The sequence below is a fragment of the Apaloderma vittatum genome, unplaced genomic scaffold (genome assembly GCF_000703405.1).
Source record: "Apaloderma vittatum isolate BGI_N311 unplaced genomic scaffold, ASM70340v1 scaffold1719, whole genome shotgun sequence".
Classification (NCBI taxonomy): Eukaryota; Metazoa; Chordata; class Aves; order Trogoniformes; family Trogonidae; genus Apaloderma; species Apaloderma vittatum.
Window position 1 is genome coordinate 159,250 of NW_009735703.1, and position 27,337 is coordinate 186,586.

The 27,337-nt window shown below is 38.7% G+C and overlaps 1 protein-coding gene across 1 annotated transcript in view; it reads left to right on the forward strand.

Annotated features, from left to right (window-relative positions):
* Positions 1 to 26,084, forward strand: part of TRHDE (thyrotropin-releasing hormone degrading enzyme) — a gene marked incomplete at its 5' end in the record, with an annotated part of 177,635 nt that extends 151,551 nt beyond the window's left edge. Inside the window, 6 exons of the mRNA XM_009876674.1 lie at positions 1,714 to 1,811; positions 2,308 to 2,415; positions 16,068 to 16,235; positions 16,755 to 16,895; positions 23,548 to 23,629; positions 25,528 to 26,084. Of these exons, the coding sequence (XP_009874976.1) occupies positions 1,714 to 1,811; positions 2,308 to 2,415; positions 16,068 to 16,235; positions 16,755 to 16,895; positions 23,548 to 23,629; positions 25,528 to 25,671 (741 nt within the window). The remainder of the gene's footprint in view (positions 1 to 1,713; positions 1,812 to 2,307; positions 2,416 to 16,067; positions 16,236 to 16,754; positions 16,896 to 23,547; positions 23,630 to 25,527) is intronic.
* Positions 26,085 to 27,337: the final 1,253 nt, after the last annotated feature.

Here is a 27,337-nt window from a genome sequence, read left to right on the forward strand (position 1 = left end):
ACATGCAACTGAAATAAAGATTTGTAGTCATTATTTCATCGAAAGAGCCATGGTGAATTCAATGCAGTTACCTTAATTAACCATGATTAGATCACCATTGAATCAAAGTCCCATTCATAATTGGGACTGAAGGGACCTACAGCTGCAGTAACAGCTAGCGGCAGATGATTAAGATAGACATGACAAACATTTTGACATTTTACCTGAAATAAAAAAACCACAACAGTATAGTTACACTGAAGCACGTTTTGTGAAGTACTCAGGATCAGACTGCAGCCAGTGACAATTATGGACTCTCGAGTTTGTTTATTCACTATGATTTTTGTGTAGTCTACATGTTTTCAATGGCCAGCATACTGTAATTTTATTTATTTATTCAAATAAATTGTATTTTTATTTATTTATTCAAATGAAAAACCTCTCTAAAGCCTGAAATGCTTAAAGGTGTTTTTTTCTTCTTCTTCATTGTATATTTCGGGGGTTTTTTTGTGTGTATGTGTGCATGTGTGCACAGACACACGTGCTCAGAGAGCAGGAAACTAGATGTTTTATATATGGTACATACATACATATATATATCTACACACACACATGTACACAGAGCTACCTGCTGACATGGAAAAATATTTTTATAGAACATGTACTATAGATTAACAAAAACACATCGAAATTCTTTATGAACTGACAATGTAGGCCTACATACAAACCAGAGCCATAATATAAAATGATGTTGAAATAATTTACATGTTTAGTCTGTTGTTAGCTGCACAGAAAAATTCTTTTGAGTCTACCATTGCTATTTCACTTTTAAACATGGCTGTGTAAAGAAGACAAAATTTTAATACAAAAACAGTAAAATTCATAGCTGGGTTGTGTTTTATCACCACTGATGAGAGTTTTGAAAGCAGAGGTGATAGCAGGGGAAATAAAATGTCTTTTTAGCAGCAGCAGAACATATCTGCTAGAGAAAGTTGCACTATTAATCTCCTTTTGTGTTGACACCATATATACATGCCTGTGCATCCACCATAATAAAATAGATTCTCCCCTGTGCAGTTCTTTATATCTCAGTTCTCTTTTTCAAATTGGTGAATTCCACTGGCAAAAGATCACACTGAATAAATGACAGTGATTTTCCTCACAACTGGCCAGAATATATAACTATGTCTCCTGTGTAAAAGTAACTAAAATCAATCTTGGACTTGTTTTGTTCTTTAGGCACACCAAGAACCTAAACTTAAAGCATAGTGTCATTCAATGTGCAAAACTTATTTGCAGCCACATTGTTCTGTATTCTGAAGTCAATTGACTGTACTTACATAATGATTTTGCCATTCTTTTAAAAGTGAACACGCACAGTGTATTGAGATTGGCCACAGAATAGAAATTAAGCAGTTGACACTCTTGCAACTTTTTAGCTGTGTGTTGTGAGTTCAAAGTAGCATGTAAGAACCTTTTTTAATGGATGAGTTTTCTAACTATAAATTGCATTATACTGGGCATCTAATCAAATAGCTGTTCTACAAATAGCTTCTCACTATAGCAGTGAATAAGGATTATAAGTGGACATGGTGCTGTGCTAAATGCAAATTAAAATCTCTGGAAAGTCAGACATTATTTGAGGGTAAAAAGAGAGACAAATAGTAAGTAGTATTTTGATTTAAAGTAAAAAATAAATGTTAACATTAAATACATTTTTCTTTTCCCCCTCAGGAGTATATTTTGAGACAAGTTGCAACAATGTATCTCAAGCTTGGATGGCCAACGAATAATTTAAACAAATCGCTTGTTCAAGCATCATACCAACATGAGTACTGTTATATTTCCTTTTTTTATTGTTTGTTTGCAGGATATAGCTGTAATAATGCATTCTTCTAAAATTTGGTGTCATCTTCAGCATGTCATACTTTTCTAGCTCTGTTGGCCTAGTATTTTTTCTTTCTGAGTTAGAGGGAGGGCAGCAAGATGCTGTGAGATTAAATCCTGTTTCTCGAGTTTGGAGAACATGATTTCCTAAGCCTTAATCTAGTCTTTGACTGCACTGGATATTTAAGAACTTGGACTTATGTGACCACAGAGGTCAGGAAGAGTGCGTAAGTGTAAAGAGGGGCTGGTTTTGGTCCATAGTCTTTCTTCAGTTGTTGCAGCAGTTCTAGGCATTAAATTGACACTGAGATTTGTATAACTGGATTATCCTTGATATGTTGCCCAGCTATGAGTTGCTGCCACTGTTATAAGAAATAGCTTTTTGCAACCATTCAAATGCATTCATGAATGCAGCCTTAATGCTTTCTTTAATTTGAACAGAGAGTTGCGTCGGGAAGTCATCATGTTGGCCTGCAGCTTCGGTAACAAACACTGTCACCAGCAAGCTGCAACGTTAATCTCAGATTGGATTTCTAGCAATAGGAACCGGTAAGTGGAACTGAACTGTGTATTTCCTATTTCTCTTCCTCAGAAATGATAGAGCTGGCAGGCTCTTCCTCTCCTGCCCTCCCCCATCTGAAGTGCCCAGTTGGGCAGAGCCGTATGGGAGGAAGCAGAGGCTGTGATTGAAAAATGTATGTGGGGCTTCCGAATGAATTACGTGACTTTACGCGTATGAGTGGGTGGAGGGGACACCCATGTAGCCTCTGCCCACTCCTGATAAATTGCTGTTAGATAATTATATGCTAGAAGGTGAGAAGGCGGGTTTTAAAGAAAAAAGGTGAGTGAACATACCACTGGCAGACACCATTGGCAGACACGGATCCTGTGTTGAGACAAGAGAGCAGAAGGTGATAAGTGACTAAAAAAATGCGAGACAGAGGCAGGAGGACTGAGAAGTATGAAAGGAGATGAAACAATGTATTGGAGGGAAATATTATGAAGTATTTAAAGGAGAAGACAGAAATATAGTGTTATTCAGGAATACATGGAAGAGCTCATGTAAAGTCTCAGAAAGGGAATAATATGATAGCTGATATGTTGAGCATTAGCAACACTGTTGTGGTTTGGCAGCAAATATGTAAGTTAGAGTGTCCAGACACAGGTTTATTCAGCTGAGGCAAGGGGAACATGGACTGTGGATGGTCTATGAAGTCTGTCTTTTAAAGGCAAGCATCTAGGAAATGTTAAATTACTGAAAATACAAATATTTGTGTATGTAGTGATCTATGGACAATGAATACAGGCCACAACTTATTGAAAAAGAATGATATTTCTTCTGATTATGTAGAATGTGAGTGTAGAAGCATTTGCATAAGTACATAACATGATATTTTGGTTTAAAGGAAAGTGTTTTAATTCCAGGTAAGAAAGAAAAGAGAAGAGAAGAAGCTTTACAGTTCTAGTCCAAATCTTACATTAGCTTTGCAAAAGGATGGGATCTCTGCAGACATATAGGCCTGCGGGGTTTTTAAAAGACATCTTCAGCCAGTGAGGTGTTTGTTCCTAATTAAAATATGTCTATCTGTCTTTATAGTCTTTGAAAATCTTTTACAGGCATTCCCAGTTATGTAAATAACTGAGTGTCTTTTAAAACTAGTCATGAACTGAGTGTGAATGGAAATTGCATTCCTGTATGACTTTGAAACTTCTCATAAAAAGTTACGTTGAAACTATGACTATGTACCTTTAAATAAGATATGTGCAAAGGGAAGGGTTTTCTTGGGTAAGATGATGCTGGGTATATTTACTATGAAATATATACCCCGGGGTTTTATACAAATTCTTATCATCAGCAGCAACAATCAGTATGAAACTATTCAAAGAGGAGATTAAAGAGAAAGAATCATTGGAAACAATCTGCAAAAGTAATTTACTTAGATATTCATTTGCAAAATTAGTTAATCAAACCTAGCACCATCTATTAGCATGCACAGCAGTAGATTATTCAGTGTTAAAAAGCTGTCACCCTGGAAAGCATGATTCTACCCTGTGTCTTCATCCTTTCCTACAGGATTGAAGAAGAAGGCATCAGGAAAAAAAAAGCTTAATGCTTTACTAACAATAGCAAGAGAGGAAAGGAATAAATTTAAGGAGCCATCTGAAGATTCATCTTAGCCTTTCTATGGGGACATTCTTGGGAGCACAAGATTGTGTTTGCCAGCGTATGACGAGTATTATGATAAAAGCATCACAGCAGGGCAGAGGAAGAGAATAGCTACCAAGTTGAAGTAGTCCATTTCTCCAAAAGAACTGCACAGTTTTGAAAAATAACTGCAACAAATAATGTAATTACAGAACACAGATTGACAGTCAGCTGATAAATAGGGGTACAGCTTGCAAAGAAGACAGAGAAGTGCTTTTATTTATTTCTTAACATTATAGGATTTGTTCAATTCCCCACCGCAGAATTTACCAGTTGCTATTCTCAGAGCAGTCTTGCAGACTTAATATAACTCATATATGAGCAGGCTCATTTCCTGTCTACTTACATTGAAATGACATTGCAAAGCTACTAGTAATAGCAGCTCGGTAAGCATAAAATCAGCTTGTGTTTCACAGTAACAACATTTATAGGCTCTGTCGATATTCTCTCAAGAATGTTCAGATCCCTGCTCCACGACAGGTACCCCATACCACCTTTGCTCAGTTTAAACCAGCTCAGACTGAAACCTAAAAATAAAGCAGAGGTTGCTTTTCCACCCAGAAAATGATGATGATTCTACAATCAGAATTTAATTAACATGGTCTCTGAGTCATACTTCTGTCTCTTTTAGCACTTCAGAGGCAATAGTTAGCTCAAGCGCAAAGGGCAAGCAGTTGAGAACAAGATACATGTAGAGGGCAGGTCCAGCATTTTGTGCCATTTTGTATTTTGTCTCATCAATCAAGTGTTTTGCTCAGTTTGAGGCACTTAACAGCTGCTTGTGAAATTGCTGCAAGCAGCCACCTTAGAATCTATAGGAATCCCTCAGAACTTTGTTTCCTCACAAAGAAGGGGAAACTCATGCTGCTCATCTTCCTCCAGACTCCTCTGGCAATTCCTGAGGTGACAGGTACAGAAACTGTTTGTATCCTTGCCTGTTCCCCTCCTTATCAGCAAGGAGTAAACTTGTATCTTGCTGAAAACTACTCTAAAAAATCTTGTAGATGCCCTTCCGTCTTCTGAAACAAGAAAAGACATTGAATAATCATTGCAGAAAGCCTAGTCTTGGTGGGTTTGCGTAGCCAGAGCATGAAGATAGAGTTCCAGAAAGCTCAGAGTTACTTTTATATAAAGATATAATTTGAGTTTGATTATGAGAGTAAAAATAAAGGCTAATTTGCAACCATCCCACCTGTCCCCTCTCCAAAACCTTGTTCTGTGAGATGAGATGTTTCATACAATGAGCTAATTCACAAGCAGTGCATGTTGGAAAGAACACAAATTCTTCAAAGCAATAGACCCCAAAATGAGACTGTGGAATTAGTCTTGTGTCCCAAGATTCTAATCAATACACAGTTAGGTAGTGTTCAATTAATATGTGGTATTAAATATCAAATAAATGCACAGGCAGTAAATCATGCGAAGTAGGTATTTGATTCCCTGGCAGTTACTGTAGTTAAAGTTCAAATAAGCGCAACAGAGAATATGCAGTTAATAATACTGTAGAAATGCCAAAATTCATAGCTTTTTAGCCATATTTGTAATCCATTACTTTTTTAGAAGTTCTTTTGAAATGTTTAATATTTTCTCTGTTTTACTTGTAGCATTTAATTATGGATAAAGTGTTGGGTAATTAACAAATACAGTAGCATCTAACTCTGTTTTACCAGCATATGCTTTCAGTCGCTGTGGTTTTTAGTAATTATATGTAGTCTGGTAGGTCCAGAAATTAATTACCATCTACTCTTCACTGCAGGGGATTGAAATAATCATAATAATCAGTTACTGTTTGTAATTACATGTTCTTTACTGTGCAAATAATTTGCCACTGTTTGCCAAGTAAAATAATGGTCATTCATAGCACAAAGCCAGAGGTCCTCTTTGTGTTTCCAGCACTATTTCAAAAAAGGGATTAGATTTCCAACTGCAGCCCCGCAGATTTTCCGACGGAATTAGTAATGAACCCCATACATGTAATCTGCAACATTAGCCTCCATGCATCAAAGCAAAAGTCAGCTGAGAGGCTTGAGGACTTGAATTTCTGAAGTGACTTAGGGGCTGCACTGCTTCATTTATAGGTGCCTGGCTCACAGGGCAGATGCCTGGAGTTAACACTTCCTACAAGGGGGTTTAGGAACCTCTAAATTTGGATGGTGGCAGCCACTGTGCTGATTGAAGAACCTCTTAACATAGGACTGTGAAGAGAGAGTGGATCCTCTTAGGGTCCTGCACTAACGTGGAAAGATACCTATGTCAAATGAATATGTAAATGGTGATCATGTAGTTAGGAATCCTTGTAAAAGACACTCTTCAAAAGTCTCACTAAAGCAGGAAAAGGTCTGCTCTTTTTCAGACATAGCTTGCAGAGGACCTGCTCCTCAGTGCCTTTTTAAACAGAAGTTCTGAGATTGTGGTAGAGTTTCAGTTTCGCACATCAGACCTGTATCTGCCACATGCAGAAGACCACCATGATGACCTGTCTGACATCTTTAAGACAGTATTAAGACACTGAAACACACTGTCCTTCTTCAGTCGAAGCTCAGCCACTGGGATTTACTTCATTAGCAAGAGAAACAATGCATCTCTCCATTCATCTGAGGGAGACTTGATTACCTGAAATACCAGAATTACTTAATATGCCAAGAGGATGAGGTGGTGTTGCTCACTAGCACTGGCAAAACGTGATGCTAAAAGAAGGAACATAACTCAAAAAAAGAAAATTGCCTCTACAAAGAGCAAGCCAAACATACAACATCGCATGTAGAAGAGGGTTTAAGGAGACATCTGGTTGTACTGGCCTAGGAATTGATAGCATATTTTAATGCTTGCCATGGTTAAAAAGGAGGTGCTTATTTCCTTCAGCTGAAAATCTGAGATTAGAATTAAAGGTATGTCTTACAGTCTTTTTAATCAATGAATTTAAGTAATTTTGCTCTGTTTAAATGGCTGATGGCTGCAGCACATTTTGCTTGAAAGGCTGCATTGACTTCTGACTTGATAGTTAATGTGAAGGCAAACATTTTCATTCTGTTAAGTTGGGGTATATGTTACTCCTGTATTGGAGCAATGGAAATCCTTGAAACTTCCATGCTGATGTTTTTCAGTAGAAAAAGTATAAACACATTGAAATTTCTCTTGTAGTTTGACAATGTAAGGTTACTGGGATTCAGTCAACAGCAGAATGCTGTACAAGAGAAGCTACTGTTGGCTGAAAATTAAGATGTTTGCTTCTACATTCATTTAACTGAGCTCATCCCTGTGAAGCTCTTTCATGTGTGAAGAAATACATTATTCACACTCCCTAGATATAACAGCATTGTAGTTCAGCCTAAAAAATTAACAACATTACCATACAATGCCTGCCTGAGCTTGAGAATCAGCCTTGTTAACCCCTTTAACCTTAACTGCATATCTATTTTGAGAGAAAAACGTGTTTCTAAGAGGATTAGCATTTTCAGACTTTCTGCCTTGGATAGACTAAGTAAAGGTGTATTTCTGAGGTTCAGGAAAGAATGTGTGGAGAGCTGCAATCTGCAAAACTCCTGTCAGGAGATATCAGAACAACGGGCAACGTGTGAATACACACTATGATGGCCCAAAGCATAACTTACCCATAGACACAAGCCTGTTTTTTCAAACCTCCCTGTGGGGTGCAGGCATGATTTCCTTCCAGCTACTGTTAGCATCCATCAGCTACAGGTTGCCACATACACATTTCTGCTGGCAAAGCGGACTGTGGATATTTACTTGCTTGAGGCTAAGTTAGACAGGATAGCGTGAACATGTCAATAAGCGAGAGAGCTGCTTTGAACTGAGATAGCTGATTTTGCCTTCAGCAGAAAAAGGAGTATTTGTATTCTGGCTCTGTTAGTAGAGCTGTGGTGATGCTGATCTTTGGCTAAGGCACAGCAGTGGGTGGTGGGCGATGATAATACTGCATCAGGCGCAACTACACAATGATGTTTCTTTAAGATGTTACTGGACCCTTTGGAAGGCCCCTAGTTAGTCATAGCCACTTCAGTTTGCCTTTTTTTCTTTTTTTCCCTCCCTTCTTTAGAAATGTAACCATTGCTATTTATTAGCTGCTGTTTTTTAAATGGAAGAAAGTTCCTGAGTTAATTGCCTCCATACCCCTAGAAAACTTAGGGTAAATGCATTTGATTGATCTGGACTTCCTATCACTTTGGGGTGATTTTAGGTTTAATGCAGTTGTTACTATTTTTATTGTTATTTTTCTGTCTCAAGCACTCTGGTCAGTTTTGTTTACTTGGAATACTGCCTTGGAGTTATCATCAATTGGAAAAGAAAACAAAAAAAGGAAGATCCCAGTATTCTAGCGCATCAAACTTGTGTAAAATGAGGCTTGCATCTCTGGAAATCTGGTGTCTCTTGCCCTTGCATGTTACGGTTGATAACAATCTGCTAATCTTTGATCAACAGAGCTAAGCTGACTGTGCTATTTGATAAGTAGAGTGAATGTTCAATATTTAGCTTCTAATACTTTTTTTTTTTTTGCAATTCTGAGTGTATGTTCAGTCTACACTTTCAACACAACAGATAGGAAGGAATAGATTTTTTTTGCTTTTGCTTTTTTTAAGGAAAGCAATACTCAGATGAATCAATGATGTTTGCGGTGGAGTTCAGGCGGCTGCACTGAATTAAATTGAAGTAAGCATCCATTCCATAGCCCATTAATGAAGTTTACATTTGTCTGTCTTTGTGAATGAAGAGTAGAGACTGCTGGACAATCCTGACTGCAAATTCAGATATTTTGAATCTGTTGTTGTCTCCAGTCATTCAGGTTGTTCTGAGAGGTCTTGGGGTGCTGAAGTCTGGCCAGAGATCTCAGAAAAGAGACTACGCTGTGAATTTTCCTGCTCAGTCTGTGGGTTTCAAGTTGGAATACATCTGTGTGTCATTTTGCACTACAGATGAACCATTTTGGTTACTAAAAAAAGGAAATCAGGATCTTTGATGACTGCATCCTAGTATTTAATTACCTCGTTTAATCTTTTTAAGTGTAGTAATGTGGGTATGGGCTTTTCCAATGACTTCTCTTTGCCTTTTCAAATACTTTTCTCACATTACTGTAACTGTTAGAACGTTATTTAATTCTTTATCAGCCTTAAGAAAGGTGCGAGTAATGAAGTAAGATAATTTCCGTCACGTAATTTGAACAAAGACAGTGATAACCGAGAAGCCTAATTTGAGAGTATTAAATCTCCATACTTGTTTTGCAGAATTTGTATTTCCTCTGCAAGGAGCAATGGATTCCTGTCCATCCACCTGCCTAAATTGGCAATGTACTTACATGGATGGACCTTTTAACTACTCAATGGAAATGCCACCAGGACAACAAATTGCACTGCAGGAGTTCACAGCAGGCTGTAACATGTCTATAAATGAAACTGTCCATAGATCTTAGAGAGTGGTAAATAACAAATCACCAGTCAGTAATTGAGATAATATCAATGAAGTCTAGCTTAGGTGATAGAAAATCAAATGTTTTTCCAAACAAAGCATTTTTTCTTTCCTTTTCCTCCTCCTTTATTTCTCTCTCTAATGACTTGAAGTACATAATTTTGTTATTTTGTTTCATGTGGGCACACTAGTGCTGCAGTCTTGCAACAACTTATAAATGTACTTAAGTTTAACCACCTCCATAAGTATTTGTGGGAACAAAACCAACAGGTTTATTATTTGTGTTAGCTGCTAGAAAGAGGTACTAGCTTTCTTCACAGGTTTGATGCCCACCAGCTATTTTTGGAAATCATTAGCAGCAAACATGAAAAAAATAGAGTTATTTTCATTTTTTTCACACATGAATGTCTGACAAATGTAAAACAATGTAATGGATCCCTTCGTCTGTGTTCTCACCCCTAGAAGTTTTAATTACTGAAAAAATTCAGGCATAGATATTCATGCATTCTGAAATGTTGCTGGAGCTTTGCCAGCTAATGTCAGCCAGTGTAGCTGGAGTGATTTAACTAATTAATAGGTTGTTACAACATTTGAGTGGAATCTTGCACTCAAGTCAATAAAACTGTTTAAGGAGGAAGAAAACAGTGTTGAGTGCATGAGTTAATCAAGGAGTTAGTGCTCTGAAAAACCATCTGGGGAGTATGTCGGAAAAGAGAGAGGATTTTGTCTTGTGAAAGACAAAATTGGGCTTTATGGAGCAACTGGTTCAGGAACAGTTTCTACATTCCCACTTCTGTGTGTGATCACAATAAAATATATGTATATGTAGCAGTTATAGATTAGCAGTAATTAATCTGCAATCCTTAAAAGTCAGAAAGATTCATCTCCAATTTTCTCATTCAGGGATGATCTCTACCACAACTTTGCAAAACAATTGAACAGAAAGGACTATAATTTTATTACAAAAACTGCCCAGAAAGGACAAGACAAGGCACATCTACCTAGAAACTAGTCTCACGAAGAAGTGCTTAACTCACCACTCAGTCATTAAAATTGGTGTTGAAGAGCTTGAGTGTGCTAGTGGAGTGTTCGGTTATAGCATGGCTGACATGGGAAGGGAAAGGAGCAAGAGGAGGAACCATCACTTGAGGGATGATGCATTCTTTGTTTTCCTCAGTCAGACCCAGAGATTGGAAGTGCAGAACTGGGATGGAGGAGACCTGGCATCTGTGCATAGCTTTGCCACAGGCTCCCTGAGTAGCCACATCCTCAGATAGTATCTCTGAATTCAATGCATAACAGGCACCTGAATGTCAAGGTCATCACAGTTCTGTACCTCAGTCTTCAAGGGGAAATGGTGCCTTTTCACTTCAGACCGGGTGTGTGCTATGGCAGAGGGTCCTCCCCTTCTCTGTGCCAACAGCATGGCTGCTGGAGATTGTCATAAAAAATGGGAGCATTAGCTTTGGGACTGCCTTCTAAAAAAGTAAGCTTTGTGTAGTGCTGTTCCTTGTAACAGAAGCTGTATTACAGATCTGCCAACAAAGTACCTATGCTTTGTTGTTATGGCTTATCTGAGCCTTGTAATCTATTAAACAAAACTATAGATATAGTCATCAAGAAAATGTTAAATATGTGCAAAAATAAAGAATAATGTTTCTGATTAATTTTCTTTGTCATATAGTACCCTAAATGGTATTGAAATTTGTCACTTAATCAAAGAACTGTCTAAACTGTGTGCAATTACATTTTAAAAAATTAGAACACAATTTGCCCAGAAGATAAATAATTATGGTTCAATTTTATAAGTGTATCTCCAATTGTTAGAACATACTTTAAATAGGAGCAAGTATGTACCAATTAATTATAACTTAGAAGATTATTCTCAGCTCATTGTGGAGCTTTATTATTCACTCTTGAAAAAAAAAGTCCCTGTAAAGGCACAGCACGATTTTAATTAATTTTTTTCTAACTGTTTAATTTTTAACTTTTTTTCCCAAAGTGTTTAATTTTTAAACATGAGCTCTGCTAGCTACATATTTCATTCTCTCACTATCATATCTCTTAAGCCAGAAAAATAAAGTTAAATAAATTGGATCAGTATTCAAATAAAAGCCATTTAAAGTGATGCTTTCAAAAGTTAATCTTTATCTTTGTTCTTCTGAAGTATCCATCAATCATATTAGCTCTTTAAAAATGAGAGCAGCCTTGAAGGCCCAGATGAGGTTTAACATAAAAAGAGGATGTGTTCTGCAGTGTTGCTACCTAAGAGGTACTGAAATGGTGGTAATTTTATCCATTGGATTCAGTTAATGCAGGGGGCAAACATTCCATGTGCTGGTCTAGTGCCTTGGAACATTTTCCATGAGGCTATAAAATTAAAATGTCTGTAGACTAGGGAGATTTCACATATTTAGATAACAATGAAATACAGGCCCAGAGTGACTGGAGGAGAGAGAAGGCAAAAATCTCCACAAATAGGGAAAATTCAGTTAAAGGGCTCTCTGTTGAGGCAATAGTTAAAGGGAAGTGAATTTGGGAATATTCACATTTTCATGAACAATTTTCATTTTCCCAAGAAGAGCCCTGCTGTCTACAGTCCTGATTACAAGCCTCTCACAGGGGTGGTTTGTAGCTTTTCATAGCCATATGTTTTCTAGTTTCTAGAGCTAAGCCTTTTAAAATCAGTATTTGTTTTGATGTCTTGGTTTGTAGAGACTGATTTTTTTCACATTGTCCTAATGACTTAGCTTATAGATAGAGAACTAAAACCTTCCCTGGAGCAATTGGTTGGATGGCATTGAGTTAGATCTGCTGCAGCACTGCAAGTATACTATTGCCCTTTGGTGGCAATACAGATTTCTTAGCAAAAAACGTGGTGATATCTAGGCTACAGCCATGGGAACAGTGCTGGCACTTGTCTTGAGTCCTCGTTCCTTACCAGTGCATGCAAGTGGTCCTGCGGTTACCAACTGCACTGCTGCTAAAATCGTTAGTGTTGGCACTTAGAACACAAAAGATGGTGCAGCTGGGAAAGCCCACAGAATCGAAATGTTCTACTGTAAATTTCGAAGATGTAAACCTCAGAAGTTTGCTGACCTTTCTGGGATTAGACATCCACTTCTAGGTACATCTTGCTGCAGACTGTACTAGCCAAACACAGAGTGACGGTCCTTACAGCACACAGTTCTTACCTGAATTAATGGGGCAATCAACCAAAAAAGAAATACCTTTTCCAGGTGCCTTGCTGTCCCTTAGAGTGGCTGAGTTACATCTCTAGCAGTAAACCAAAGATAATATTTCTGCTGGCAAAACTCAAGAAGAACTGTGTGTTCTTAAAAATGATTTAGTGTTTGTGTGTCAAAATATAAAGACCTTCCTTCATTGAAATAAGGCTTGACTGGGTTCAGTTGTTCTTCATATTCAGATATCATATGATAAGACATAAGATTTGGGGCAATGGGTTGTTTGATCCCAACAGTCAGGACAGCATCCCTTAGTCCTTTTGGTTTAGCATATGTTTTTACGGCTGCTGTCAGTGTATTAGATCCCAAATCAAAAGCAAGAAAACACTGCATAAGCTGATAAGAAAGTTGTGCGTTAAGAACGAGTAAGCTAGTGTATCAGAAAATTAAGACACAATGATAATAACACTGTCATGTTATGTGTATGTGTATATGGCTGCATATTTATGCTACTGTAATTGCTCACCCAAAGTTTTGAGAGTTGCAGTTATTTAGAAAACTTTAAGACTCATTCTGAGTTAATATAAGCCAACACAAAGGCAGCACCTAAATATCTGCTTCATTTAATATGTCTTGATTTCTCGTCTTAATTTTTTGTAATAGGCTCAATTATACAGTTTCCTTTGCATGCACTTTCTGAAAGAAAGGTTAAATGAAGGAAAATAAACTGTAGATATTCATTGATGTTAGAAATATTGCAACAAGGGCTTAATGATCGACTTTCAAATAAGCACAGATTCCATTACAGTGAAATGGAAATTCAGCACCTAGCACACATGGATAATTCTGTAAATGTCAACCAAACTCACATTTTACTAATGTTAACTCAATTTTTGAGAATCAAAACTCAGTAGTATTGAAAGGCTGGTGAAAGTGACAACTTTTTTTGTTTACTGCCCATGTATGCTTTTAATGGATCTGGTCGGCTTTAAGAATTTTTCTGGTTTCCTTGGTGTTGGCATAGCAGTTCTATAGGGACCACAGAAGCAGTTGCCTAGACTGTACATAAGCCAAACCCCCTGATTCTGGGTAAATCTGCGGAGAATTACTACCTTTATTCACTGTCGAGCTTTTCAAGTCATATGAACGTTGAGTCATTTAAGTCAGTGACATGCAAGAATTGCTTGAGCTGTGTGGTCATAACTGAATATATGTCTGAGTTTGTCTGCATCAAATACAAAATACCTCAGCAGTAGTTAAGGCATCCCTTTGTGGCTCTGTTAGCACAGGACTCTGCTACAGAAATCTCCAAGCAGCAGCACTATCCTGAGCCATGTCAGCTCAGCAGAAAAAAAAATAAATCGTGTGACTGTCTGCACCTAAACCTCTGAGCTGATGACTGCACTTGCCAGAGAATGAGTAAAACCTCAACCTCAGGACTTTGTTGCTAGTCAAGAAAAAGCGTAACAAAAAAGCGATAGGCATTAATTCCCCAAAGTTCTTCAGCCAGTAATAGGAGGAATGCACTTTTTTTTCCCAGTTTTGCCTTAATTTAGGTACATATTCCTTTTGTTCTTTTTTTCAAGAAACCATCATATTTGTTGGAACCAGCTAACCCCATAGAGGTGACAACAGTTTGTCACCCTTGATGGTCACCAATGTACGGTTTCTTTCCTTGCCTACTTTGTGGAGAATGAAGAGATGGGAGTAAAAGAACCTCCTTGTTCTTGACTGGGATAGCCCAGTCTATGGTGTAGGACTTTGGTGAAAGAATTATAATTAAAGTATTGATGTAACCTTTTGTTTCTGTGCTGTGTAAGATTTCATATCAAATTTTACAAAGGTAATTTCATTTTTGTCTCACTGTATTACTGCCATGACACTGACAGCAGCTGTATGTACTTCTGGATTCTCTAAAAAGATCTTGCATATGAAATTCCAGAAGTGTTTCAGCCCAGCTATTACTAACTAGAAAACTGTGGTTTGGTATAATTTTTATCAACAACAAGAGAGCATTCTTTTCTGCAAATCGGAAGCATATTCCTCTGAGAAATGTCTAGCTTTATCTACAGGAGGATGCTTTAGATCACAGATGTTTCAGCTCCTATGCTTGTATAGGAAACATTTAGTAGGGTAGGAAATTGAAAGCCCAGCTGAGATCTTTTTAGAAGAAAATGCTACAACTTATACTAGGTCTGAATTTGGCTTCAAGAAGCTTTCCAAATTTATATTACGTGAGCAGTAATCATAACTGTTCTATGGCATAACTCATTTTGTAGTGATATTAATATGCTGAAAAAAGGAGCACATCTTTCTATTGTCTTCACTCCTGAAAACACAGTTTTTCAGTAGCATTGTCTTACACATCTTTCCTTACTGCATGGAGACAGAGGACTTCACAGCATAAGTGAGGAGGAGTTTCTGATTGACGAGCTCCTGTTCTAAACTCTCAGTACTAAGGACAAGAAGAAGAGATTTGGCTTAGAGCCCAGCAACAGCTATGAGATCCCATGCTAATTTGGAGAGCTAACGTTCCCTGTCCTCCAGGTTATGTGGTGCATTATGTGTTGATGAACTGGATGACCGTAATTTATAGTCTCCTGACAATGAGAGAACGTTATGGAAGGAATGGCAAGCATGTGTTACCTGTTCGAAAGTCCATTAGGATGGACTGGAAGATTTTGATAGCGCTAAAGAGATGCAAATGTAATTTTCCAAAAAAAGGTTATTGATGCACTTTTACTCCACTCTTGTGAGACCCCACCTGGAGTGCTGCATCCAGTTCTGGAGCCCACAGCACAAGAAAGATATGGACGTGCTGGAGCGTGTCCAGAGAAGGGCCATGAGGATGATCAGAGGGCTGGAGCACCTCTCCTGTGCAGACAGACTGAGAGAGTTGGGGCTGTTCAGTCTGCAGAAAAGAAGGCTCTGAGGAGACCTTACTGTGGCCTTCCACTATCTCAAGGGGGGCTACAAGAAAGCTGGTGAGGGGCTTTTTAGGATGTCAGGTAGTGATAGGGCTAGAGGGAATGGATTAAAGCTAGAGATGGATCGGTTCAGATTGGACGTTAGGAGGAAGTTCTTCCCCATGAGGGTGGTGAGACACTGGCACAGGTTGCCCAGAGAGGTGGTGGAAGCCCCATCCCTGGAAGTTTTTCAGGCCAGGCTGGACGGGGCTCTGAGCAACCTGATCTAGTGGGGGATGTTCCCGCCCATGGCAGGGGGGTTGGAACTAGATGATCTTTAAGGTCCCTTCCAACCCTGACAATTCTACGGTTCCATGATTTTATGAATTTTGGAGTCTCATAAATGTAGTGATGTTCCTCTTTTGATTCCACTATCAGGAGGCTGTTTATTTACCACAACGATAATACTGATTTCTTTCATAGAATCCCACTCAATGTGAGAGACATTGTCTACTGCACAGGAGTTTCACTGATGGATGAAGACGTATGGGAGTTCATTTGGATGAAATTTCATTCTACCACAGCAGTGTCTGAGAAGAAAATCTTGTTAGAAGCCTTAACTTGCAGTGATGACAGAAACTTGCTCAACAGGTACAAAAATATCATATATCTGTATCTGACTATTACCCATAATCACTTCAACATTTATGGATCATCACTGGAGCTTTGGTGTAAATGAAAGAACTTGCTTTTCAAGTAGAGGCTTACTGTCTGTTTAAACTGTCTTATGTTTTTTGCATTAATGCATATGAAAATTGACACATATTTTCATTTCCAAATTTTCCTGTGTTCATTGGAAGTGTTTGAAACTCCATAATAATTACTGAGGTTTTTTTGTTAGTGTATTCTTTATTTAAATGGGTTGACTGATTTCATAAAAATGTACATGTAAAGTTCCACTTAGTTCTTACTGAAATTCTTTTACCTCAAGATTTTTCTGATTCATAGATGTGTCTGTTTTTTGAAATCATAGAAATAAAACACTGAACTCACTTGGAGACTTAAACAAACCATTTGACAGTGATTTTTTTTTCCTGAGAGTTGACTGATGTTAGACTATTTATTGATGAAACTAAATAGGACTTTTTTTTCCCTTGTTTCTTTCACCAGGCTTTTGAATTTGTCTCTCAACTCAGAAGTAGTCCTGGATCAGGATGCAATTGATGTGATAATCCATGTAGCTCGAAATCCACATGGAAGGGATCTTGCTTGGAAATTTTTCAGAGAAAAGTGGAAAATACTAAATGCTAGGTAAAGATAAAAAGTCAAATTTATTTTAATTTCTTGATGTAATTCATGTAGGTATTGGATATGTATGTACTCATGTAAATTCCTGGATCTAGTTCATTGTCTTCAAATCCATAGAGATGTCTCTAAATATAAAATACATACATATTAGTCATAAATGCATTTATTCATGAATTATCACATACATGCATAGAAACATTTATCTCTTAATGATCATCTGTATATATATCCATTACTGTATTGTGTCTGTGCTTATGGTAATGGATTCTGTCTATATGTCAAGTGTGGCAGTTCTACATAGAAAAAAAAAGGAGCAGTTCCCAAAGGAATTTGCTGATTTTAAGTCTGATAGAAAAAAAAATCTTTTCAAGAACATTTTTTCAACTGTGTTAAGCAAACCCTATTTGAAACTTTTCCATTTTCAAAAGGATGCTAATTTAGTGTCATCCCCTTTCCTTCCACTCTGTGTTTCAGGCTAGTTTCAAGTAACAGAGGAGCGACATTTTGAATTAAAAATAGATGAACAGGAAGGAGACAGTGTTGTTCCTTATACCTTCCACTCTTTGTCTTTGAACAAGTGCTACATACTCCTGCTCAGAAGCCCAATCAACATTTAAAAAGCCTTTTTGATGAAGATTTTGATATTAATTCAATGAACGACATATTTCTTCAGTTCTTTAGGGACTGCCTGAGGGTCTGAAAGATTTCACAGCAGCTCATCTAATACTGACAGATTAGAAGGCACCGCAACTCAGATAAGGTTCAAGTTCTTACGGGCAGATGTCCAAGAACTTTAGACACCCTACGCCAGGCCACTGCCATGGTGTTGGCAGAAAAAGTATTGGAGATCTGTTCTGTTCTTGACTTGTGAGGAGCTGTCTAATACACCACAGAATATTTGAAATGGTATATTTAACATGCTGTATTTAAGCAACTAAATCCTAGTGCCTGATGAATACTGGTACAAATTTACTATAGGTAGCCCTGAAGAGAAGAATTTTTGGGTGTTGATAGATGAGAAGCTCAACATGAGCCGGCAGTGCGCTCATGCAGCCCAGAAGGCCAACCGCATCCTGGGATGTATCAAGAGAAGCGTGGTCAGCAGGTCAAGAGAGGTGATTTCTCCCCCTTTACTCTGTTCTTGTGAGACCTCACCTCGAATACTGCATCCAGTTCTGGTGTCCCCACCATTAGAGGGACATAGATCTGTTGGAGCATGTTCAGAGGAGGGCCACAAAGATGATCCAGGGGCTGGAGCACCTCTGCTACAAGGACAGGCTGTGGGAGCTGGGATTGTTCAGTCTTGAAAAGAGAAGACTTTGGAGGGACCTAATAGCTGCCTACCTGAAGGGAACCTACAGGAAGGCTGGGGAGGGACTTTTTACAAGAGTGTCCACTGATAGGACAAGGGGAAATGGGTTTAAGTTGAAGAAGAACAGATTTAGATTAGATCTTAGGAAGAAATTCTTCAGTACGAGGGTGGCATAAATTGCCCAGAGATGTTGTGGCTCCCCCCTCCCTGGAGGTGTTCAAGGCCAAGCTGGACAGAGCCTTGAGGAGCCTGATCTAGTTGAGAGGTGTCCCTGCCCATGACAGGGAGTTGGACTAGATGATCTCTAAGGTCCCTTCCAGCCTAGGCCATTCTGTGATTCTATGATTCATGACATTGAAAGAAGAGTCAAGGAAACTCAGAGACTGTACAACCCCCCTAAAGGTTCAAGAAGCTGTTCATGCTATTTTAGACAATATTTTTTAGTATAATGGGGTTTTAGAAGTTGAACTGAGAAAATAGGTTTGAGTTGGAATTGGTTTTGGAAGTTTATATTGCAGAAGCATACTCTTTGAAAGCAATTTCCAAAAAGCCTTAAGAGTGTTGAAGATTTTAAAAATTAAGAATCCTCTGCTTCTGATATGATTATTCCAGGAACTGAACTTTTACACAGAAAGTGGATGGCAGACCTGTTACTGTTATGCAACCCAGTGTGGTTAGTTATGATCTGGATAGCAAATAATTTTTCAAGTTCTTCCATGGATTTATACAGACTTTAGGCATAAACCTGTCAAAAACTGTATTACTTCAAAAGCATATGTAGAAGTTGGGTCCTGCCTTAGCCAGTACATTCATCTGACAACCTAACTCACACTTGTGACTTTAAACATGGACTAGTTTAATCAGTGCAGACAAATGGACAATATTTAGCAAACTGTGCCATATGGCAAATTTTTGATGTGCTTTAATTTTAAATAGCTTAACTTCACCTAAAATTTTAATTTTATTTATCCTGCTTGGAATGCATCATCACTGTGCGAGTTCCTAACAAGCAGCAAGACCTCATCAAAAACCTGTTATTGTCCCTTTTTTTAATTAGTAAATAGCAGAGAGTTCGTCTCTTTGCCCAATACTGACATTATGTTATTTACATTTAGTTTGACCTCCAAACACAAGTTAGAGCCACCAAAAGAACTGTAGCAGTTGCATTTATCTGAAAGTTGCATCCAGTTGAGTTTCTGTCTATCATCAAAAGATTCAATGCAGTAGAATGAAATAGTTCATGTAAGCTGTACATGTGATGTACATGTATATGTCATGTATATTGAAAATAACTTTGCTTTGTCATTATGGATTAAAACCTTTTAAGAGAGATATTGAGAGGGTGGAATTAATCTAACACCTTACAGTTTAATCTACAGTGAAACAGTGACATAGTAGGATGCAGAATTTGGCTTCTAATTTAAGCTTGCCACATTAGTACATTTTTGAAATACAAGCTTAATTGCAGAATTTTATAATTCAAGTATACTCTTGTCACGGGTTCGGGCTGGGCCGGCCACTAACACGGACAGACGCTCTCTAACCCTCAAGCAATCTTTTTCCTATAATTATAATTTATTATTTAATTTTATCTAAAATTAAAATACTTTGTACGAAACATTAATTTAATAAGGTGATATCTCAATCATATTTTCTATTCAATTTATTATAAAAGGTGTTGACATTTGAGATAGTAATATGAAATAGCTGACGGTGATTAAATTACACTGTAGCACTATTTCATTGAACTTTAAAACACAGCATGACAAAGAGTTAGAATGATAACAAAATACTGTTATCCCTTTATATTTTTACAGTGTGCTTGAATTCGCATTGTTCAGAAGATACTGATAATGTATAAAGTCTTCAAAATCACTTTTATGCCATTTACAAAGGTGTCTTAGAAACTGTGGTGCCCAAAAGTCTTTCGTAAGAAATCCATGGGGCTGACTGCTAAAATTCTGAAAAAAATATTTGAAAATACTATATCTGAATTCCTGTTACCCAGGCATGCACTGTCTTGGCTCCTAAATAATTTTTATCATGTGTGTCTGTGTGTGAAAATTTAATCCAACAGCTGCCTGCAAGAATTCCTTCATTCTCAAATGCCAGTCTTGTTTGACATCTTTATCATTAATCTGGAGAAGGGAATCAAGTGCACCCTCAGTAACTTTGCAGATGGCACCAAACTGAGCAGGAGTGTTGATCTGCTGGAAGTGTAGGAAGGCTCTGCAGTGGGACCTGGACAGGATGGATCGATGGAGCTGAGGCTGGTTGTATGAGGTTCAGCAAGACCAAGTGCTGGGTCCTGCCCTTGGGTCACCACAACCCCAGGCAGTGCTACAGGCTTGGGGAGGAGTGACTGGAGAGCTGCCAGGCGGAGAAGGACCTGGGGCTGTTGATGGACAGCTGGCTGAACATGAGCCAGCAGTGTGCCCGGGTGGCCAAGAAGGCCAACGGCATCCTGGCCTGTGTCAGCAATGGTGATGTCAGCAGGAGGGAAGTGATTGTGCCCCTGTACTCAGCACTGTTGAGGCCGCACCTCAAGCACTGTGTTTGGTTTTGGGCGCCACATTATAAGAAAGACATTGAGGTGCTGATGCAGGTCCAGAGAAGGGCAACGAAGCTGGTGAGTGATCTGGAGAACAAGCCTTATGAGGAGCAGCTGAGGGAGCTGGAATTGTTTAGTCTGGAGAAAAGAAGGCTCAGGGTAGACCTTATTGGTCTCTACAGCTACCTGAAAGGAAGTTGTAGTGAGGTAGGTGTTGGTCTGTTCTCCCAGGTAACTAGTGATAGGATGAGAGAAAATGGGCTTAAGTTGTGCCAAGGGAGATTTACAGTGGATATTAGGAAAAAATTCTTTACTAAAGGAGTGGTGAAGCATTGGAACAGGCTGCTCAGGGAAGTGGTGAAGTCACTATCTCTGGAGGTATTCAAAAAACATGTAGACGTGGCACTTCAGCATATAGTTTAGTAGTCACAGTAGTGTTGGGTTGATGGTTGGACTTGATGATCTTAGAAATCTTTTTCAAACTTAATGATTCCATGATTCTATAATTTGTCAGCATTTGGGAATTTGACATTTGGGAAGCCATTTACACCTGTTCAAAGTAAATGGACTATGCTACCTCTCAGTTTGAGCTCATGAATGTGCAAAGCCTCTTGAAGTGTGAGGTATTGGAGGTTCACAGCCCCAAAAGTAAAGGAGCAGGTGGAGAGCCTGTGACTCTAAGATGTCTTCAGGGAGCTCAGTCATGCAAGGTCCTGGTTCTGCAGCGCTGTTGTCTTTTCTGTGAAGGATGGGAAGGCTGATACTTGCAAGACCGAATATTTTTTCTATTTATTCTTATGTTTCACCTCTGCAAAGGTGAAAAATTGTGGGAGGTAGCTTTTCTAGAATTTTTGCCAGCAGAGCCCATTTAGAAATGGCTGTTAGTGGCTTACTTTTTGCCAAGTATGCATAACGGGCAGCACAGATATTCATGAAGGTATCATTTTCAGTGGAAGGAATTCTGCTGCTTCTTGTTTGTATTGTGACTACAGTACAGACTGCAAGAAAAAATAAAACTTGTGCAACTGTTTTGATGAGGCCGCTTCTGTAGAATGGATTGGTAACCTTGTCAAAACACCCCATCAAGAGGAGCTTCCAATTTTTCAAGCAGTCAATTATGAGGCTAAGCTGAGACTGTAATAATAAAGGGCTTTGTTAGAGAGCCTAAATGTGCTTAAAAGGACCATGAAATCCATACTTCCCCTAGGAGGTGTTTGCCTCTGCATGACTGTATATGATGTATGTCAGTGTGACTGAAGGTTTGGAAAAAGAGATGTACTTTCTGAAATATCCATGGGTAATACAGTTATTAGCGGTCAGGAAATATTTTTGATACTGTGTTTAGCCTCACACAAGCTCAAGGTAGCAAGCAACACAGTGCACACCTTTCCTAAAACAGAATCTCCTCAAAGAAAATCTAGTTTTCTTCCCTCTCTCACTTTCTGTCCTTTTCCCTGGACCTATCCCTCTCCTTTTCTCTTTCTTTCTCCCTCTTGAAAGGACTGTGGCTTACAGTACCTCAGCACTTAAGGGTAATTAATTTGGGATTAATAGAAGCAGAACAGAAAGCTGTGACTGTGCTACTTCGTCGCACTTTGAATTTTGAATTCCTCCTATAAATCAGCTTGTAAAGGCAGGGTATGAACTGCATTGTTCCTCCAGATAAACTTAATTGCAGTGAAGTCTATTGGTATTACGTACACATGTCTGACAGGAGAGCTGGATTCCCTATCTTAAAACCAGTCATGTTCAGATTAGCTAGATACTGCTTTGGGTGTATGTGCAGATAAGGATAACTGTTTGTCAAGTGCCTTTTACTATGCTGAATGACATCTAACTTGAACAAAAGACTTTAGATTTCCAATGGAATTGTATCCTTCATGGTAGAGACATTGAAAAAAAAAAACAACCACCAAAAAGAACGCGACTACAAACTATTCCAACGTGAAATGCAAAACTTCAGAAGTAATCTGGTTGATTTTACAAGTGATGTAGATGCTTCATTTGGGAGATTGAAAAAAACTTGTGGAAAAGCAAGTGGAACAGTAGGATTTGAATGACCAGTTTCAAAGCAACTACCTGTAGAATGGCATCGCAGACGGCTGCTGAATATCCTACCCGTTAAATACACTTTGCTCAAACTTTCAAATTTTCATTCCACAATGGTTCTTTGAAGATGCTACATCATGACCCAGGGGGTTTTTTTAGCAATATTATTATCTATCAGTATTATTTATTTTAATTATCAGGTAGTGGAACAAGAAAATTTGATTCAGTTCACTTATCGAGAGGCTATTTGTAATGTAGATGAGGTAGATGAATATAAAATGCAGAGAAGGCTGCAACACTTCAAAAAGCCTGTTTTAATGGTACAGCTAGAAAGGTTCCTCAGAATACTTTTTCGTAGTTTCTGCTCTGCCCCTTCTTTGGTGCCTGTTCTTTGAGCTGCTTGCTGTCATTACATGAAAAGCTGTTTCGTTAAGCATGAGGTGGTGGTGTGGTTTGCTCCTCTCTTCCCCTGGAGCTATCATCTGCTGCTGTAGTTAAGCCTATTCTGCTAAGTAGCACCTGACTAGAAGTTAACTACAAATAGCTCAGCCTCGAAGAGCATCTCCATCCAGGCTTTTAGCATGAAACACTCATCTACCAGTGTCCAGTGCCAGTACTATTCCCTTGGATCTCCAGAATCCATCCTGTGTCTTCTCCCTTGCTAACTGAAGACTTATATTCTAATTTTCAGCTGGTCTGGCACTTGCACTTACTCTGCATGCATCTTCTTTTCACCCTTGCAGGTATGGAGAAGCACTATTTATGAATTCAAAACTTGTCAGTGGTGTCACAGAATTCCTCAATACCGAAGCAGAACTAAGAGAGGTAATTTTAAAATTACTTTTGGTGTTTGAAGCTATATTTATTGTAAACGGGGAGCAGGGCAGGAGCAATAAGTTGTCAGTTGTCCGTGAGCTCTGGTTGCTCTACTGGAGTCACAGACCCATGTTGCAGCTGGGCAGCACGAGGATGAGGAGCAGACTGCAAAGGCACCTGAATGCATAGAGGTGATGTCGGGAGGTGGGTGGTTCTTGGCTGGATGTGTAGGTTTGTTTTTTTTTCTCTTGACTGTCAGTTGAGAAACGAAAGATTAATTCTTTCTATCTACATTAGTTCATGTTGCAGAGGGCAGTCCCAGAAAACACCAGTGTTTTAAAGTTGAAGCTACCAGTGCCCTCTCTGTTTTTCTTCAGTATTTTCGTGTGAGAAAAGCTGTTAACGCAATATTCTGGCCAAATGACACTACAATTTGTTCTAAATGCTGTGTACTTCTTATTTAGATTGCAGAGATTTCTCATTTTATTTTAACATCTGCCCCTACTGAGGTAGACTGAGTGCAATTGTGTTGTGCTCTGCTTAGCAGCAGCTTGACATTGCCCCAAATGGATCAAATTATTCTTATGCTGCATAATTACCGTTAATTGAACTCTGATTGTGCTATGATTTTTTTTTTTTGTCCAACCACTTGTCTGCACTCAAGTCTAGTAGCCTCAGGAACTTAAAGAGGAGCCACAGCTGGTTTCCTCAAAGCTACACAGGTGGGAAGGACATTCCTGGCCAGATTCGAGTATCTGCCCTGTGCAAGGAAGCCTTCTGCATTCTTAGTTTCTGCCTCCATTATAGTATTGGCAGACTGCCTCTTTATAACTCCTCTAAAAGGGACTGATCTTGTAAGCATTTTGGTATAAAAGTTACAGAGATCACATAAAGTCTGATTTTGATAGTTTCCAAGTCCCTCCCATGCTTTCATCTGTGATGGAAATAAGACAGCTGCAGGATCAGCCTTTTCAGTTTTGAGCCCATGCACAAAGAGAGGTTGTTGGAAGTTATTCTTAAATAAACAAGGTGAATAAAAACAGGTGAAAAAAATGAACTAGTTATGAATAATTATTGCTAAACCCTCCTGATTTTATAAAAGTCCACACAACAAGCAACCTATGATGCAGATCAGCTTTGCAATTCTCACTTAAAAGGAATAGTAATTCAAAGCACACCAGTGCCATCAGCTATAATAATCCAGGTGATGGTGCTATCGTTCGAATAGACACAAGAAAAGAGCAGGGGCTTTTTCAGTCTGCTGAAAAAAGATCAAAGTTTTCTCATGAGGGAAGGAATCTGTTTCAGGCATTCAGAGATCATCACACGAGTGCCCACTTGCTATTTTGCCATTCTCTTCACACTGCAACTATCCCTTCATTTTCTAAACAGCTGCCCTGTATTATATCATCAAAAGGGTTCTGCAAATCAAAATGAAATAAATTTCTTGTAAAACTTGATAAAACGAAAAGGCATCAGGGTTGCCTTCTGCTGGTATTTGCATATAAACCTAAATTAGAAGCATTTCCAGTGCTCTCAGTTTAGTTTCTTAGGTAAAAATAAAAGTTTAGAGTAGCCCAGCTGTCTACGAAGTGCAGCAGCTGGGTTGCAGGAGGAGAAGGAGGTAATGATATTAATGTGATCCGGCACTGACATGTCAATATCTTCCAGTGCAATTTGAAGCAATTGTATCACATCTAATTGACAGTCTACTGTCTTATTACATTTCCTATTAAATCTTTCTGCATAAAACTACATTTACTTTAACAGTGGTTGTGGAGATTTGTCCTAAGTGCCTGACTTGTGTGTGTGCACTGGAAATATTTACTTTATGGTGCTTGCTTGGTGGGTTTTGTTTTTGGTTTTTTTTTTTCCTGCAAATTTAATCTGTTAACTTGTATTCCCAGCTAAAGAACTTTATAAAGAGTTATGAAGGTGGAGCTGCTGCCTCTTTCTCTCGTGCCGTGGAGACAGTGGAAGCCAATGTGCGATGGCAAAAGCTTTATAAGGAAGAACTATTCCAGTGGCTAAGAAAATCCTTGACACACTAATCTGTGTTTCCAGCCTATCACTGAACATGAAGCTCTGCAAAACGAACGGGATACTTTTTAGAAGTGTTCAGCATTAAAATCATGAAGACAAGATCAGATTGCAGGGATAAGGGGTTTTTTCCCTTTTTTTATTAAATTGTGGAATTTTTTTAAACACTGGGCTCTTGTGTAACTGTCAAGAAGCTTTTCAGAAGAGAAGATCATGAATGCTTGTGAAATCCAGTTCTCAGTGTACACAACCAAACATGGTATTGTGGTGCATGTAAATGTTGAAGAAAAACAAACAAAAACCCCTTTGAAGACTATTTTGTGCATGCTTGTACTGTCCCTGCCTGTATTCTAGCATGCTTAACAGCCACATTTTGTACGTGAGTTCTAGTTACATCAAAGATGGGCATTATACAAAGCACAAAGACTATCTATGACAATCAGTGTTGCAACGAACAAAAGGAAAGCAAAGAAAAGGAAATGCAGAAGGCTTCCAACTTTGGACAGTATGAGATGTAAAGTCAACTTTCCCACTAGCTACCAATTAGTCTCAGATTGTCTCTTAATGATTACAAAGATGCCAGCTCATTTTCTGAGTTGCCACTTGTTATATCTGCAGTTTCCATATTCCCATATTTAGCTAAGAAGAAGAGAGAGAGGAGAATGAGGAACATGAGGACTGTGGAGGAGAGAGAACATAAGAAGTACATCATCCATGCATTATAATCACATACATTTGTTCACTGCTGATCAGTGGAACAGTGTACTTCTGGCTGTGAACATATGCAGTGTTTGAGGGGAACTTTGAATTGATTGCACAGAATCTACGAGCGACCTCTTCTCAGCTATTTTTCAGGGCAGTGATACTCACTATGGGTCACCCAGCCTGTGTGGTAGTAAGTACCTGTGTGGTAGTGCACAGGTATTATAAATAAACATAAAATTCAAATGGAGATTAGCAAAAACTGAGAATATCTTGCATGCAAAGACATTAAATTACCCAAGAGGGCTGTCTTGCATGTGGTAGACCAGTGATTAATTATGTTAGACAGGTCAGATTCTCTACGTGGGCATGGAATGTACCGTTTATGCCGACTTAGAAAAGTGAAATATGGAGAAAGGAAAGGGGGGAGGGGATGTTTATTTGTACTGCCTAATACTGACAACAGTGTTTTCTTTCTATTTTTTTGTATGTCACATATACTGTTGTAGATGAGTGATGCTTGTCTTAAGTTTGTTTCTTTTTCTCAATCCTTAATCTGAAACATCAGTGACACAGTGGAACTGCTACTTGTACAATGACCATCCGCACCATTGCTGTTAAGTGTTGAGGATAAACCTAATGAGGTCCAAATACTTTCCCATGTTTTCACTGTGGAGAAAAAAACCCTCACAAAACTGCAGAGTTTTCAGGAGGCAGATTGCAACAGCGTCAGAGGGGAATGTAGATGTACAACCATGTTTCTTTATCCCATCCCAGCCTGTGACAACCGTCTGACCACATCATGGCCCTGTACACTGGGAACATGTGGGCAGCCAAAGTAGAAAGCAGCAGTTTCCTTCTCAAGGTGTGGAAGTTACCAACGTGCTTTATGGTTGCAGTTGGTTATCCCCAGTAAGCTATGAACTGAAACATGAGTGCAAAAAGAGCCAAACTCAAGCATCCTCAGATATTGTC